Source organism: Hibiscus syriacus, unplaced genomic scaffold (assembly GCF_006381635.1).
Source record: "Hibiscus syriacus cultivar Baekdansim isolate YM2019G1 unplaced genomic scaffold, ASM638163v2 tig00110220_pilon, whole genome shotgun sequence".
NCBI lineage: Eukaryota > Viridiplantae > Streptophyta > Magnoliopsida > Malvales > Malvaceae > Hibiscus > Hibiscus syriacus.
The window spans coordinates 106,708-123,528 of record NW_024062634.1 but is presented as its reverse complement, the minus strand read 5'-3'; the positions used below and the strand labels follow the sequence as shown (position 1 = coordinate 123,528).

The window sequence follows — 16,821 nt, the reverse complement described above, 5'->3', positions numbered from 1 at the left end:
ATTCTACCCAAAAGGCAAAAATAGTGCTCTTAATAATCGAAATGTTTCAAATCAGTCCTTAAATTTTGCTTTAGAAAAAAGGGTGATGGGATTGAATCTAGAATGGTCATGGATAGAGTCAGATTAAGTTCTTGGATTTGACATGAATATGATATCTATTCATTTGTCGTTTAATTTGATTTGAGTTTCGGAAAATTTTATCCGACCTAAAATTTAATCTAATTTTTTTGATAAAATTTTATATTTGATATGATCTGATCCGATATAAAATATATATGTAAACTAGGGATATAATTGTAAAAATAAAAAAAGTAATATTATAATAATTATCTTTATATATATGTGACAAAGTATATAAATGATTACTCAATTATAGATTATTATTTCATTTAATCATTCACCTATTAAAAGTTATAAATCGATCCCTAATTATAAAATACTATTTTATTAAATTTTCTGACTATTAAAATTTATAATATTAATTATCTAACTATTCATTTATTACATGTCTGTTTTTCTCTATTTAAAAACATATCATTATCTGAATTAAACATTAACATATTCAATTGTTTAATAGAAAAGGAAGTTCGGAACATATGAACTTTGGGAGTTTATAGCTTCAACAGGAAAAAGCAAGAAGACAGACTCCCTGACCTAATTCAATCCTTTTGGCTGTTCAGCAAACTTTTTTCTATCGCAATTTCTCCCCCTGAAAATTCTCTGCAAATGGACAACAAGGAAGAGTTCCTCAAGGAATTCGTTGACTATTACGGCTACCCCAACGCTTCTAAATCCATCGACGAAATTCGTGCCTCCGAATTCAAGCGATTAGATGGTAGTTTTTTTCTCTTCTTTTTAGTATTTTAATATTCGTTTTATAGTTTCCAAGTAAGAAATATTTGAACTTTTGGAAGATGGAAATGGAATTTCGAGTTTTCGTTTGATATTTTTGGGTTGGGTACTTTGATTAGCTATTTTGAGCTTTGGGTATTGTAGATACTGTGTATTTGGACCATGCTGGAGCAACCCTTTACTCTGAATTGCAGATGGAAGCTATCTTCAAAGATCTTACGACTAGTGTTTATGGAAATCCTCGTATCCTCTTAACTAGAAAACATTGTTTTTTTCCCTCTGAATTTGATCAAATTACAACTGTTGTTATGATTTATTCATTGGATTATATATGTTTCTTGTTGACTAATATCTTCCGTACTGCACTTGTTTGGTTTTGATCTAAAGATGTAAATTTTTTTTGGAAAGAGAACCTAGAAATGAATTCTGTTATTCTGATTTGGGAAGTATTGTTTAACACGTGATTCGGGAATCCTGTACTGTATTTGTTTGTTTTGGATAATTGATGGGGTTTTTTTTGGCTGAAAAGCTAAAGGTTACTACTGTTGTTTAAGTTTCGGTCTTAATTGGATTGTCTTACCCGTTCTTGGAAATAATAAGTTTCATATAGAACCATAGCTTATGTTCTTCTTGACTAATTTTGTAAGATAGCCAAAGCGATTCAAGTTCAGCCACTGGTGACATTGTAAAGGAAGCACGCCGACAGGTACTATGAATGTCACTTCACTCTGTTTTCTGTTGCAGTTCATAGTTCTTTGGCAAGCTTAGTTTTAAAGGTCATAGATTTTGAATATGAAGTCATAAATGAGTACTTTATAGATATTGGTAATTGTGCTCTAATTGTATTTGTGCCTGTAAATAAATTATCTTGTTGTCTCTGTGGTATCAAAATCATTGTCTTCTTTTGTTTATTTTTCTTCCTAAATAGGTCCTTGATTACTGCAATGCTTGTCAAAAGGATTATAAATGTATATTCACTTCTGGGGCAACAGCTGCATTGAAGCTTATAGGGGAGAACTTTCCCTGGAGCTGTAACAGCACCTTTATGTACACGATGGAAAATCATAATAGTGTACTTGGTCTTAGAGAGTATCCTGCCGGTTATACTTTTGGGTGTGCTATTATAAATTGAGGCTGGTGCACTCATACTATGATTTTTCTTTTCCTTTCTAAATGCATCGTATATTCCCTGTGATATTAATAGTATGTTGTGTTTTTTGTTTGACTATATGACTGAACAGGATCAGCATTTTTGTTCTTTCTCTCGGTATTCTTGATTCTTTAACTTTGTCCTTAATAATTTATTAGATATGCTCTCAGTCAAGGAGCTGCAGCTTTTTCTGTAGATATAAATGAGGCTGTGGATCAGGATGGATCATCTCAAAAGTCTCCGACTTCAGTTCAGGTATCACAGCATTCAGTGCAGAGAAGAAATGAAACTAAAGTTTTGGAAGGGGCGGTTATAGGTAACATTTTGACAAATATGTTAACTGAAAACTACAGATACCTGCAAGAGAAATGATTCCGGATGAAATAGCTATTTTTTGTACATTTAGCTGAGTTTGGTACTTTATGTACATTTCTTTGTGTTACAAAGAATTTCAATATTTTTTCTTATCAGATTTTTGCTCAACCAAAATATTGTTAATGAAGAGCCAAATGGATTGAAATGTTAGTATTGATACTAGCAAATACAAAGCATGCAAGGTTTTTCTTGTTGGATGCATGACTAAAGCAAATGAAAATGTTGCTTTCAAAATGATTATAATCATTCGTTTTTCTTCTTGAAATATTACCATATGAAGGAGAAAAGCATCTGGTGTCCTTGTCCTTGCCACCTTTTAGCTTCATATCATTTTTTATTGTTGCAGGTGATGCTTACAATTTGTTTGCCTTCCCCTCTGAATGCAATTTCTCTGGAATGAGATTTAGCCTTGATTTGGTGAATATTGTTAAGCAAAATGCAGAAAATGTTTTGGAAGGCTTGCCATATTCAAAGTATGTAGTTTCCTTGAAGTCACTATTTTTAAATGAACTCATGTTTCTTTGATGTCTTTTTTTTTAAATGTGTGTTTTCTATGAAACTTTTTAGACATTAGTTCTTAAGCATTGCCTCTTTCCATTTCCATGGTATAGATTTGGTAATCATCACTGTGTATAATCAGGGGACGTTGGATGGTCTTAATTGATGCTGCAAAGGGCTGTGCAACTCAGCCTCCAGATTTGTCACTATATCCTGCAGATTTTGTTGTCATCTCATTTTATAAGGTAAATGGATGAGACCATTCAGGGCTTTTTAGCGAGTATTAACTCTTTGTTTATCCTGAAATGTTAGAAATCGGAAGAAACTAATCTAACAACATAATTTTGTTTTGCCATTGCGTTGTCATTCTGAAGTTGTTTGGCTATCCAACTGGACTTGGTGCTCTCATAATTCGAAATGGTAAGTGGCTGAGTCTGTTTTTTTTGATAGGATAAGTGGCTGAGTCTGTAGATTACGGGTTTCTGAAGTTATACCCAGCTGATGGTGTATGGAGTTTTTTTCTTTTTTCTTTTTTACACAATAGTAAGATAGATCCAGTCAGATATTTTTGCTATGTGCCTGTACCTAATTGGTTTGTTGTAATGAATTATTTCTTTGATTGTAAGCATGGACTTTCTTTCTTACTTTTTTTTTAAGCATGAGTCATTCTGCCATAAAAGATTTAGACTGGTTGAGATTACTATGCATTTCTGGAAATAGAAACGGTTCATGAATTGTGAAAGAAATAGATATGATGAATTTTCCATTTTCATTGCTCAATGGGTTTTGGCATTCATTGATTTGTTGATTTATATTTCCCCGTCTTTAGATAGCCTTTAGACAAATCCCGATTAAGTAAATCTAAGTTTAAGAACAGGAATCTTTTTTAATATGGTTTTCTAATATCCTTTTTTCTTTTCCTTTCCTTTCAGATGCTGCTAAGTTATTGAAGAAAACCTATTTCAGTGGAGGTTTGTACCTATAAGTCTTATTGATGATTACATATACAGTAGTTGTTTTGTTATTTAACTATAAGTGTTACAGGGACTGTTGCTGCTTCGATTGCTGACATTGACTTTGTCAGAAGACGAGAAGGTGTTGAGGAGCATTTCGAGGATGGCACCATTTCATTCCTTAGCATAGCATCAATTCTTCATGGATTTAAAATATTGAATTCCCTCACCACATCTGCAATGTGCCGGTATGAAAAATTTCATTTCTATAACACTGCAAAGTTCAAAGATTGTATTAGCATTATCGAGTTTATTTTCTATTATATATCTTACATCATTGTGAATGTTCATATGATAGCATGTTTTCGTCAATTATTTCACAACTTAATTATTCCGTTTGTTAATGTATTTTCGGTTTCTGTTTCCCATGCTTGATTATCTATTTCACGTCCTTTGTTTATTTTTGACCAATGATAGTCATTTTTTTAAAGGTAAAGAGATTTATTTATTGAATTATAATAAAATCAAGCATTGCTAGAGGCCTCATTAAAAAACCTCCCTAATCCTAAGTGGAGGAAAAAGAGTGCACCCTAGCAATGGCAACATCGACATAATACTCATCTAACTCAGGAAACATATTTTAACTCCTATTAACATATTGCTGCCTCCTCTTCTCTAACACTGTTCTCTTCTAGGCATACTATGTCACTTACAATGTTTTTGAAGAAGAAGCTCTTAGATTTGCGACATGAAAATGGAGCAAGTGTCTGCACTATTTATGGCAATTGTGCTCTGAAGGTTTGTTGCACAAATTAAAGGCAATAGATGTCCTCGAATAAGCATTAATTATGACATATTATTGCTGCTTCAGATGTACTTGAAATGGGAAAAAAGATGGGAATCTTCTCATGTTGCTTTTTTTCCTCTTTAAAATCCATATCATGTAAGGCATTTCAATATTTCAGGTTGAATAATGCATATTGTTTTGTGTGTGGGATTCCAATGCAGTTTTTGGCTTATAATTGCTCAGTCTGGTCTATTTGGACATTTGAAGCTTTTTGCTATAAGTTGCTTTGATCGTGCTTTCCATTCTTTGCATTTCTTTTTTTTTAATTATTAACCTTTTTTTAAAATGTTTTGCAACTCTTCTCATAGGTTTCTATGCATGAATCTGGCTCCATTGTCTCGTTTAACCTGAAAAGACCAGATGGCTCTTGGTTTGGATATCGGGAGGTGGAAAAATTGGCATCCTTATCTGGGATTCAGTTACGGGTAAACTCTGAGAAAATGTCTAGAGCAAGCATAACTTTATAAACAAATAGTGATTTGTGTTATGGTTTAGTGACTGCTTGTTAAATGCCTTTTTTCATGTTGTCTTGTATATTCCAGACCTTACAAAGTATTTGGGAAATAGAAAGTATGCAAACACCTTTATATGTTGTTTATAACCTTAAAATTCACTTTTCAAAAAAAATAACCTTAAAATTCTTTGGAATAATATGAGGCAACTTTCTAGCTTTCTGCTACTGTATCAATTTATTTGATCTAGGAAAACTGGTGTTAGCTTATACAATGTCCTAGGAAAACTGGTGTTATTGATCTTGATGAAGATTAAAGAAATAATTGACTACACTTGTGTTACTAGCTTTGTGATGGTAATTCTTTTTCCCTTCCGTTGCTGTTTTGTTGTAGACTGGATGCTTTTGCAATCCTGGTGCTTGTGCAAAATATCTTGGCTTGTCTCACTCAGATCTTCTTTCTAACTTGGAGGTATGCCTTTCTTTTGTTTGATTGGTAATATTTTATTTTGTGGTTGAGTTATACGGATGTGGTTGATTTACCGGGAAAGAAATAAAATGAGCTTTGCTTTGAGTTCAGGCTGGGCATGTTTGCTGGGATGACAATGATGTAATAAATGGAAAACCAACTGGAGCAGTTAGAGTATCTTTTGGTTACATGTCTACTTATGAAGATGCTAAGGTAGCTAATTTTATTTTTTTTGTTACCTTTTGAATTCTGCACTTTATTTCTATTCTAGAAATAATAGGTGAACTTTTTTTTTCTTTTTATTGTATTCATGCATCAGCTGTCAAGTGAAATGGAACATAGAAGCTTCCAACATAAAGGATACTGATCTATTAGAACTTGTGTGTGGTCTGTTGATTTCCATAGATAATAACATGAGATATATTTGGTGCTTGTTTCTGTTATTCTTTCTGTTTGATGGTATTTACTGACTGTTGCTTTTCCTCCGGACAGAAATTTATTGATTTTATAAGAAGTTCCTTTGTATCTATGCCAAGCGAGTTCGAGAAAGGTTACCTGCTCAGATCAAAGTCAATTCCATGTGCAATTGAAGGTTATTCAGTGTTTTGGTTCATTTTTATTGCCAAGGAAATGAAAACTATTTGTTAGAGTTTCAAGTTCTCCTTTGCTTGATTGGCAAACCATTTCCTCTGTTAAGTAATTCTATTAGTAATATGGTGTCATTTAGACCGTCAAAGACCACATGAATTTGAATGGCACGTGGTGTCAAATAGAACTAGATGGATTCTGATTTTGTATGTAGATTCATCATTTAATTTTCTTACTTCGTACCTTGAATACATGCCATTATACAGATACCACCACTGTACGTACTTCATTAAGTTTTGCATGGTGCATCACTGACTTTTCTTTTAAGAGGAGAGACCTATTTCTATCATAATTTTTTGTATGAAAGTTGCAAATGGCATCAAATTGTCTTCTGGTGCTCGATTTTGTATGTTTGTGGCATAACATATTGTTGTTTCTGAATTACAGGCCTTGAAGATCGGCTGTCAAGTTCCGGTTGCCGCCTTAAGTCGATAAGCATCTATCCAATAAAATCTTGCGCAGGTTTCAGTGTGAAAAATTGGCCTCTCAACAATACTGGTAACATGTTGTTATGTTTATCGTTGGGACATTGGCTTCTTTAGTAGTTTAATGTTAAACCAACATGACATTTTTAAATGTTGCTGAAGCAAATGGATAATGATACCTTAACTAAAACTGAAGCTATCACCATTGTTTGAGGTCTTACATCTCCAAGCTTGTGTCTGCTCTGAATGAAAATAAACAATGCTTTTCTGTTTTGAATTCTAATTTTGAATATCTCATTTTTCCTTTTTGTGAATGCACGAATGGAAGATCTTTGCTTGCCGATTTCTTTCCCTGTCTATTATATAGAGGTAAAAGATCTGTTCACTATTACCTGTCAATGCAGGTCTGCAATATGATCGAGAATGGCTTCTTAAAAGCTTGAGTGGCGAAATTCTTACGCAAAAGAAGGTTAATAGTTCCTCTGCTTAGAAGAGGCCTTTACCTTTTAGTGCTGTTGTTTTTGTAGATTTATGTTTTTTATCCTAATTATTGGTTAATATTTTGCATCTTAATGCATGCCAGTATTTATTTTTGGACAGGAATTTGTTTTTCCAATGGAATTTTTTTAGAGAAATTCATTTTTTAACTTGTTTTCTTTTGTAGGTTCCTGAGATGTCCCTCATTAATACCTTCATTAACCTCAAGCAGCAGATATTATCTGTAGAGTCTCCCCATTGCAAAAGGAAATTGCAGATCAAACTAGACCCTGATTCATATCTTTTCAGGAAAGAAGAGTTTTATTTGCATAATCTGAGGTGCGATGAGATCATAGGAGTTTTCGCTTTCTCTTATTATTATTATCAAGTCATGTTTTTTAACATGTTGGAATTTGATTTGCATTTAATTCCAATCTGCAAAAGTTCTTGCAGTTAGAATTTTCCTATTAAAGTACTTGTTTCCTGATTATCAGATATGAAGTCCAATGTTATGAAAGCGAAATCAATCAATGGTTTAGTAACGCTGTTGGTCAACCGTGCACTTTAGTGCGGTGTTACCAGTCCGAGTACTGCTTCTCTTTGAACAACAACAGAAGTGTGGGTATGTGCAGAGATGTGGATAGCAGGGTGAATTTTGTGAATGAAGCTCAGTTCTTATTGATTTCCGAGGAAAGTGTATCAGACCTCAACAATAGACTATCCTCAAGTATGATATTCAGTGAACTCTTTTATTATCATGCGATAAGCTGAAATTGGCAATTCAGTTTATTACATCTTTAATCTAATTTTGTGGTGCCAGATACTAAAAAACTCTCTGGTTGCGGGACACCTCACGTCAACCCGATGAGATTTCGACCCAACCTTGTGATCTCCGGAGGCGAACCATATGCTGAAGATGGATGGAGGAATCTCAGAATTGGAAACACATATTTTACTGTTAAGTTCTTCACTTCTACCTGCTTTCCTATATCATCCGGACTCCGGAGTGCAAATAAACTGCTCCGGATGACATTTTGCCTTTTCCGTTTCAAAAAATTCGCCGGTAGTGTTTATGCATGGTATATATGGCCTGTGTTTCTTAATAACTATTTTTTCCAGTCATTAGGTGGCTGCAACCGTTGCCAGATGATTAATTTTTATCAGCAAACAGGGCAAGTGAAGAAGACAAATGAACCTTTGGCGACTCTAGCATCATACAGGAGAGTCAGGGTTAGCCTTCCTAATCTAAAATCGATAATTGTTGCTTTTTTTTTCCGGTTTTTCAACTGCAATGCGAGCGATATTAAGTTCTTCGATGGATCCAGGGGAAGATTTTGTTCGGGGTATTGCTGAGTTATGATCCTGGTAGTAAAGCCGAGTTGGTAACAGATTCATGGCTCAAGGTAGGAGATGGAGTTTATCCAAATTCAGAATAGAAAGGTGATACAACACGAGAACAGAACAGAAGCATGTATAGGGTATACTGCGTACTCCGAACACGACGTCGGACGCATACTACATGACATAAACATGGACCAGACTGGACCGGACGGCACAAAAACGATTTTTGTTATCGCATTCGTAGCAATGCGATAAACCTCGAACGATGGATGATTTCCAGATATCTTGTAATAATTAAAATAAAGGCTTTTTTGCTTCAGTTGATGCAAGTTTTCCGTGTGTTTCATTGCCTTGAACCATGTTTCTCCTCTTCCCTTTTCATGGTTGGGATAAATTAGTTTTTAGTCCCTGAAGTTGATGGGTCTTCTCAATTTAGTCCTTAATATGTCCATATTAGTCTAAGTTTAGATATTTTATATCTTAATGAACTGATACTTTAAGATTATTACATGTACGACAGGCTACTTCTATCCTAAAAATTTAGTTTTCTCTTGGTGTGTTGTTTTATCTTTTTTTTTCGTCTTTGTTGATCGACGGCAGTACTAATTTTAATATTAGTTGTCGATCGTCGGTATTTTTATTGTCTTTTTATTTTTTATATCATATTTTTTACTTTCTTTTGATGTTTTATTGTTAATAAGTTTGTCTGTGTTGTACGTTTTTATCTGTTTTTATGACACGTTTTTTTCTTCTTTTTTTGGCATTTTTCAGTTCTTTGGTAATTGGGCCTGGTTTGGGCCAAAAAATTTATAATCGAGTAACAGACCCGATCCAATAGTATATATATATATATATATTTGTTTAAAATTATATTTTTACTTTTAGGTTCTTAATATTTTACATTGAAATTCAATATAAATCCCTAAATTCTTTATAGGTTTCTGTTATGAACTTTTAAATTTTATTAATTTTTCAATATGAGATTCGAATAAAAAAGTACGACCGATATTAATTTTTTTAATATTTTCTTTTAGAAACTTTAATAATATATCATCGAAACTAACTTTAAATCATTTATTTTGTGTATAGATTATGTATTATGAAATTTTAAATTTTATGTGTTTCATATCTAATTTTAAAAAAAATAAAATTAAATATATATATATATGAATCAAGTACCCATGACTCGAAAGTGAGGGTACCCGACTTTTAGGAATACCCAAAACGGACCTTCAAATATACTACCCGATGAACTAGATATATGATACTTCAAGTACCCCAAATATACAAATATCCGTTTTAAACACCCCTAATTAAAAGTCACTTTTAACCTTTAACTTTCACATCATATGAGTTCACGAATGACTCCAAACTTTGACTTTTTATATATAATTAAATTAAATAATAAAATATCTTTTTCTTAAAATCCTAAATTACAAGTGGGTTCAAGTTGGGATGAATATTACTAGTGATTTCGTTTTTTTATTTTCCTTTAATTACAACATGCATTAACCCTATACTTCTCTAAGCACATACGTAACGTAAAAGAAATATATATATAATTTTATTTAATTATTTATTGTTGTCTTAATCAGAAGCAATGCGAATAAAAAAGGACCAAATGGTTAATTTGGATAAGTTTCGAAGGCCACGTGGTTTGAAAGTTGAAACAAAGTGGAAAGGTTCTGATTCTACTTTTTCAAAATTTGTATATAGTTGAACAATCAACGAGTAAGTCCTTTTAATTATAATTATATGTATCTTGCAGCCGGGTTTTAACTTTTCTATTTTAATCCCTCCGGAGTAAGCGGATTAATTAATTAATCAGAGCAAATAAAACCATGGATGATGCTGCCAAAAACTTGTTATTTTCAAGTCTCAAAAAGGATTCCAAGATTCTCACAATCCATCATTTATTTTGACTTGAATCTTGGAATCTAATCAATCGGTCAATCAAGGCATACTTAGAATATTCATTATGGACCACCTTTAATGACTAGGGACGGAGTTAAGATTCAGTTACGAGAAGACTGAGTTGCTCAGCTTCGAAACGAATAATATCTTAAAAAGTAATTAAACTATAAAAGTAGCGGTGTTAGAATTACATGTCGCTAATTTTAAAATCGAAAGATTTTAAAATGTAGTTAGACAAATTTGGGAGTCAAGACTTGATTTTATTAATTTTAAAACCGACGAAACATTAGATTTAATTAAACCATAAGAATTGAAAGAAGTCATGACTTAATTCCAATGATTTCAAAACTATTGGTGACTTGAAATACAATTAACCCGCCGAAGTTGGAGGGATGGCCCTCCCACTTGTAACATAAGCATGCATCATCACGAAGAAAATTAGGTTAATTAATACACATTGCTAATGAACCACATATTACAAAGATCCATAATCAACCACATATTACTATATATTATATTACCTATCCCATATTATTACCAAATCTTAAAAATAATTTTGTCGAGGGAAGGCATAAATCAAACTACCTCAGCGGTTAAATGAATTAATATTATTTTTAGAGGTCATAGGTTCGAAGCTTCGACCAACAAAGACTGCAGGATATTTGAGCGGTCATTGTCAAATGGTTGAGAGTCTTTAAAACATATATACTATCTCAGCGGTTAAATGAATGTATATTATTATTAGAAGTCATAGGTTCGAGGCTTTGAGCACCAAAGACTGCAGGTTATTTGAGCGGTCATTGTTAAATGGTTGATAGTCTTTATCACTCGTAAACAACGGTAAAAAGGGATAAAATTAGCTACTAATTAACCCTAAAAACCCATCATTTACATAGGAAAGGGTTCAAGAGCAAACTCCACAACCGATTTCAGCTCATCCCAACTAGCATCGGTGAAGAAATCATTTTCCAGACAATTCGAAAAGCTCGACGACGACGCCATTGATAAAGGTATTTGAGCTACTGCACTCATTTTGTCTGCAATCTGCCATTGGCTTCTTCCATTGATGATATGGTAATCTTCAACCATCGGAGAACCGAAGCCGATGTAGTTCCCATGGCTGTTCGATTCAACAGTAGTACATGTTTGAGAGCTAATTTGTGTGGCATTTGAACCCTTTTTTGCTGCGAGTTGTCTCCAATCTGGTCTGAATTTCTTGAGCGACGAATCTCTCTTGAAAATTCGACATAGGGTCCATACTTCCTGCAAGCACAATTACGTAAAAAAATTGTCATGATTTAAATGAAATGAAACATGCATTAACCCTACTGGAAACATCATCTTCACTTACAGCTTCTTGTGCAACGGTTTTCGGGTTCGAAAAGCCGCCACAACTGCCGACGTTACTATTATCGTCGGTAGCAAGACGGAACTCGTGCATCATCCAATCGGTTTTGGTTCCTTTCCCGGCGGCGCCGCGGTAATACACTAAGGTTTTCTTTAGGCCAATGCAGGCATGGCCTTGACCTGCTGGCCGTGACGATGCTTGTGCATAAACAGGCTTGTCAATGCCGGTTGCTTTCCAAAAACCAGACCCTGTTACCCTGTTCGGTCTCACGCTGTTTCTGTACTTCCTTCCTCGTTTGCAGAAGAAATACGATACGGCCTCTCCGCTGCCATGGTCGCCGCCGCCGCCCACCATGCTAGCCTCTGCAATTCATTCCATCATTCATTTAATTCACCTTTATAAACTATAATTTATATTCGATGCTGAATAATTTCATTAATCTCGATCGAACAAACCAAAAAGAATTTAGTCCGAATGATCAAAACAAATTTATTATTCAAGATTTCTATATCTGCAATCATTTTCTATACTCTGATCAGATCAAATTCTTCAGAAGTTTTGGGAAGAAAAACACGAGAAGTAAAAATCTGCAAAACCCTTTTCCCTTATTGGAAACCAAAGACTCGTGTACATGTACATATATATATATATATAGCTATACACACATACACTTATATGTATACATACATATATACATGTTTTCATTAAGAATGAAAGAAGGTAGCTGAGAACATACTTGGGAGATCCCATGGATCAAACTTGTAAATATCAATCTGTTTGATGAGCTCGATTCTGAGGGGTTTCTTGTCAACTTTCCGGCGAAGATAAAAACCTAGGAGCTCTTCATCGGTAGGATGAAACCGAAATCCCGGTAGCAGAACATCTTCTTCGACGACCTTGTTATCACTAACACCTTGATTTACGTCCATCTTCTCCTATCTTTGATCGCCGGAGCTGCTTAAGCATTAATCATTCAGCTTTGGTGGTATAGTGCATGAACCAGCATTGAACAATCACAGCTTTGAAAAATAATTCTATGTACAGAAGCTTCTTAAATAATGTGAATTTGGAGTCGTCCCACTTGCTGGTTCGTTCGGGTCAAAGTCAAATTATTGACTCTTGTGCTCTAAATGAACCAAATCAATCACCTTAGAAAAAGTCTTCAATTTCTTTCGAGTATGACCCTCATTTTAAATCAGTATCTAAACTTTTAAATTTCTCAATTTCATCCTTAAACTATGATTATCATTCTAAATTAGTCCTCAAACTTTTGAATATTTCAATTTCATCCCCAAACTATGACATTCATTCTAAATTAGTCCCCAAACTTTCTGAACATTCCATTTTTATCCCAAACTATACATATATACTAATCGCATTCACTGTTAATAAAATTGTTAGGCCAAGTTATATTATTATATTTGAAAAAAAACAAAATTATGGTTAATTATGGTTGAAACTAATTCCATATTTGGATGAATTTGGGGATGGAATTGGAATATTCAAAAGTTTAAGGACCAGTTTAGAATGAAAGTCATAATTTGGGGATGAAATTGGAATATTAAAAACTTTAGAGATCAATTTAAAAATGAGAGTCATAGTTTAGAGACATATGATGCAATTAACTCTATATTTAAATGCACATAATTTATATGGTTTAAAAATTATATATATATTTTAAATATTATTCAATATATATATATTAAGATGAGAATATAATATGTAGAATTATTATTTGAAATATTAGTATTAATGTTTAATGTTTCCATATACGTTAAAGTGATAACATTATATATAAGATTGTTATTTGATCAATCGGTAACAATCTTTCTTTAACTCTACAAATAAAATTATACGAATCAAATTATCTCAGTAGTTAAAAGGACGATTGATATTCTTAAAAATTTCGAGTTTGACCTTCGTTAAAGGGGTAATACAGTAAAAATAAAATAAGGGTAAATGTTCCCCTCCATGATTATCCGATGTAAGCAAATGTCTGCTAATGAAGATGATTGCTCCATTAAGATATTTGCCCCTCAAGACTTGACTTACCAGTTCAGTTGTCTAGAATCATTACTTCACAGTTTAGATATTAAATTAAAGTGTTGATAGCTATTTCTTTTATTTAAAATTAAGGCCTCAAAGTTAAGGTTACATACGTAGCCGTTTCTGAGATTTTAGTGGTTTGAGACGAATATAGAAACTAGCCTCTAATAATAAGTATAAAAAAATTAAATTGTAAAAGAAAGGAAAAAATAAATAAATTTGTTTGTAAATTATTATTTTTATTATGTTTAATAAACTATCTAGTAAATGCATCAAATTTTAAATAGAAAACATCAAGAAGTTTGATTAAACATCCAACTAGTCATACAAAATAAGCATGATCCTATTTCAAGAGAGTATATGTTCGATTTTAACATTCCCCATCTTGTCAAAAAATTAATAAAAGAATAATTAAATCAAAATAAAAAAAATAACTTTAAAATGCCACGTAAACGTTGTTCTTGATTTTTTTTTACCTATGGATAACCAAAAATAAATAAAAATGTAATGTTAAGTAATTTAGGCTTAAGAGTCACTTTTGCCCTTGTAGTAGACCCAATTTACCATTTTCGTCCCTATCGTATTTTCGCATCAATTTAGCCCTCAAAGTTGTTTAATTGCATCATTCTATACTCTTCTCTTAATTTAAAATCCTAAAATATAAACCCTAAGTTAGTGTTTAGAGGTAATAGGTTTAGGGTTTAGGGTTTTAAGTTAGATGTAGGGTTATAAAATGATGCGATTGAGCAACTTCGCTAAATTGATACGAAAATACGATAGAGAATAAAGTAATAAATTGGGCCTACTACATGGGCAAAAATTATATATTTTTTCAAAATAAAATAATATGTCAGTGACTAAATAAATAATTTATCCCTTTTTAATTATATATGAACTTCACAATTTTAGATCCCAAGAGAGGGTCCTGGGAAAATACCCCTCTTACCTATGCTCAAATACGGGCATGGTTATATCTAGGTTATGGATCAAAAATTCAAATTAAGAATCTATATGTAATTTAATATAGTGCTTTTGTGTGTGATTTTATATGCAATGTACTAATTATAAAAATTCAATTGAAATGGGGCCTAAAAAGTATTTCTACAAATGATAGGTCGAGACATGGTTTCAATACTAAGAGGGACTTGAACAGCAATTGTACCCAAAAGGAGGCTAGGATGTAATTCACTTTGTTTCAAAGCTAAGAGAACCGAAAATCCAATTGGGACAAGACCTTAATCAATCGAACTTCAACCTTAAGAGGGACCTAAAAGAGAAAATTCAAGTTTAGGCGTGGTTAGGGGTTTGTTCATATACGAATCCAGAAATATTTTTCAAGGTAGACATATATGTATTAATAACGAAAATTTTTCGTATGAGGTGAACTTCAACCTTCAGTAAAATGAACAATTAACATAAAAAATTCAGATTTCAACATGAATAATTTTATTAAAATGAACAATTAACTTAAAAAAAAAATTGATTACATGGAGGATACAAGGAGTGGGCACCTTTAATAAAATCAACAACAAACCTAAAAAAATCAATTTTCAAACCACGAGCTTAGATGACTTGTAATTCTAAAATTGTGTTGAAAGAATTGCAATTGTTTCTTTTTTTGGGTTAACTTGTCGTATGAGAACTGGAAAAAGAGGAAAATATCACGTGTGGCAGTCTTAATATACTGTTAAAAAAAGATACTATCGATTTTGTTATTTTTTTTATCGGTTTTGTTATTGTTGGGTACTTTACCGGAAATGTTAAAAATATTAATGTTTTAGGTATAAATAATAATGTTTTAGGTAATTTTTTTACAAATTTTATTATTTAAATAATAATAAAACCGATAACGTTTTTTTAATTGTATATTAAGAGTGTCGCACTGTAAAATTTCTCGAGAAATAAATAGTCTGTCGGTGGAGGTTGAATTGTTGATGTTTATTGCATGGAAAAATAGTTTACAACAGAAAACGATTTGATTTATACAATCCAAGAATATTGAATGGATTTGAATTAAGCTACTGATTCTTGTCTGCTAAAATTTGTTTATTTTGATATGCAAAATTGACCTTTAATCAGATTCATTAATCTTGGCATAATTATAAAATAAGTGCACAAACTATATCGATTTCACAAATAAGTACCCATTTCTTTTTGAATAATCAGGTGTCTAACCTTACAAACATTATCACTTTAGGTGTCCATGTCGTAAATGCTATTATTTTTCTCAGTGAAGTGACACGTGTTACATTCTGATAATTTTGAACTTTTTTATTTAAAATTAAAAACTTAAAAATATAATTTATTTTTAAAAAATTCAAAACTTTTGAAAATATTTATTCCAATCCCTCAACCTACGCCGACCACCTCCATTTTCTATCGTTGCCATCAATAAACCTCCAGCAGACCGAATTGCCACCGACGACACAACCACCCGAAGCAATCATAATCGATGATTTAAACTCGATGAATCCTAAACCAAAACCATGAAATTAAAGCATCTCGACGGCTCCGACGAAAACCAAGGCAACATAGGCAAGGACGGCGGCGACGATGGCGATTGTGGTTGGCAAGGGAGGTTAGGGCTAGAGGATTGGGATTTTTATGGATTTGAGGCTTTTTGTAATTTTAGAAAAAGTAAATTTTTTTATAAATATAATAATTTAATTTTTTGTATGTTTCAAACAAAAATTAAAATTATCAAATTGTGACACATGTCACTTAACGGATTTTCTAACGGTATTCTCTAGATAAGGATGGATTGATACAAATTAGAGGATATGATTGTATATTTAAAAGTTTTAAATCTTTATATAATTTATATATTTTTTATATTTTTATTAATGATCCAAATTCATATCATTAAAATTTTGTAATTTTATATTCATGAATTTATAAAACAACTTCTTAAAAATGTTAAAATATTATTTGTATTTTATTTCACCTTGAATATGTGTAAATAATTAAATATCAATAAGCTTTCCCTGGTCATGAGTTTCTGAGGTGGATCTTGGAATATAAAATTTT

The 16,821-nt window shown here is 32.4% G+C and overlaps 2 protein-coding genes across 3 annotated transcripts; one reads left to right on the top strand and one right to left on the bottom strand.

Annotated features, from left to right (window-relative positions):
* Positions 1 to 616: 616 nt before the first annotated feature.
* LOC120114118 (molybdenum cofactor sulfurase-like) lies at positions 617 to 8,895 on the top strand. Of its 2 annotated transcripts, XM_039135116.1 has the most exons (23): positions 629 to 665; positions 708 to 835; positions 997 to 1,095; positions 1,500 to 1,558; positions 1,781 to 1,941; positions 2,161 to 2,318; positions 2,724 to 2,850; positions 3,018 to 3,120; positions 3,250 to 3,295; positions 3,808 to 3,846; positions 3,920 to 4,076; positions 4,524 to 4,626; positions 4,984 to 5,100; positions 5,521 to 5,598; positions 5,707 to 5,808; positions 6,088 to 6,187; positions 6,631 to 6,741; positions 7,073 to 7,137; positions 7,333 to 7,484; positions 7,640 to 7,872; positions 7,966 to 8,102; positions 8,265 to 8,375; positions 8,471 to 8,895. In XM_039135116.1, the coding sequence occupies exons 2-23, from the start codon at positions 727 to 729 to the stop codon at positions 8,579 to 8,581; spliced, it is 2,478 nt and encodes an 825-aa protein (XP_038991047.1). In that variant the 5' UTR covers positions 629 to 665; positions 708 to 726; the 3' UTR covers positions 8,582 to 8,895. The 2 variants fall into 2 exon arrangements, with proteins under 2 accessions (XP_038991046.1, XP_038991047.1); XM_039135115.1 differs by having other exon boundaries at positions 617 to 835; positions 8,471 to 8,893.
* A 2,265-nt stretch (positions 8,896 to 11,160) lies between these two features.
* On the bottom strand, positions 11,161 to 12,757 carry LOC120114106 (transcription factor JUNGBRUNNEN 1-like). The gene is made up of 3 exons (XM_039135109.1): positions 12,485 to 12,757; positions 11,752 to 12,110; positions 11,161 to 11,663 (listed from the first exon to the last, which is right to left on the bottom strand). The coding sequence occupies exons 1-3, from the start codon at positions 12,675 to 12,677 to the stop codon at positions 11,289 to 11,291; spliced, it is 927 nt and encodes a 308-aa protein (XP_038991040.1). The 5' UTR covers positions 12,678 to 12,757; the 3' UTR covers positions 11,161 to 11,288.
* Between the last annotated feature and the right edge of the window lie 4,064 nt (positions 12,758 to 16,821).

Bases quoted from the DNA above. Each gene is read 5' to 3' on its own strand.
- LOC120114118 (XM_039135116.1), top strand. From the start codon at position 727: ATGGACAACAAGGAAGAGTTCCTCAAGGAATTCGTTGACTATTACGGC. The intron at 1,096-1,499 runs GTATCCTCTTAA...TAATTTTGTAAG, and splicing joins TAGTGTTTATGGAAATCCTC to ATAGCCAAAGCGATTCAAGT. The intron at 1,559-1,780 runs GTACTATGAATG...CTTCCTAAATAG, and splicing joins TAAAGGAAGCACGCCGACAG to GTCCTTGATTACTGCAATGC.
- LOC120114106 (XM_039135109.1), bottom strand. From the start codon at position 12,677: ATGGACGTAAATCAAGGTGTTAGTGATAACAAGGTCGTCGAAGAAGAT. The intron at 12,111-12,484 runs GTATGTTCTCAG...AATGAATTGCAG, and splicing joins TGATCCATGGGATCTCCCAA to AGGCTAGCATGGTGGGCGGC. The intron at 11,664-11,751 runs GTAAGTGAAGAT...TTGTGCTTGCAG, and splicing joins AAACCGTTGCACAAGAAGCT to GAAGTATGGACCCTATGTCG.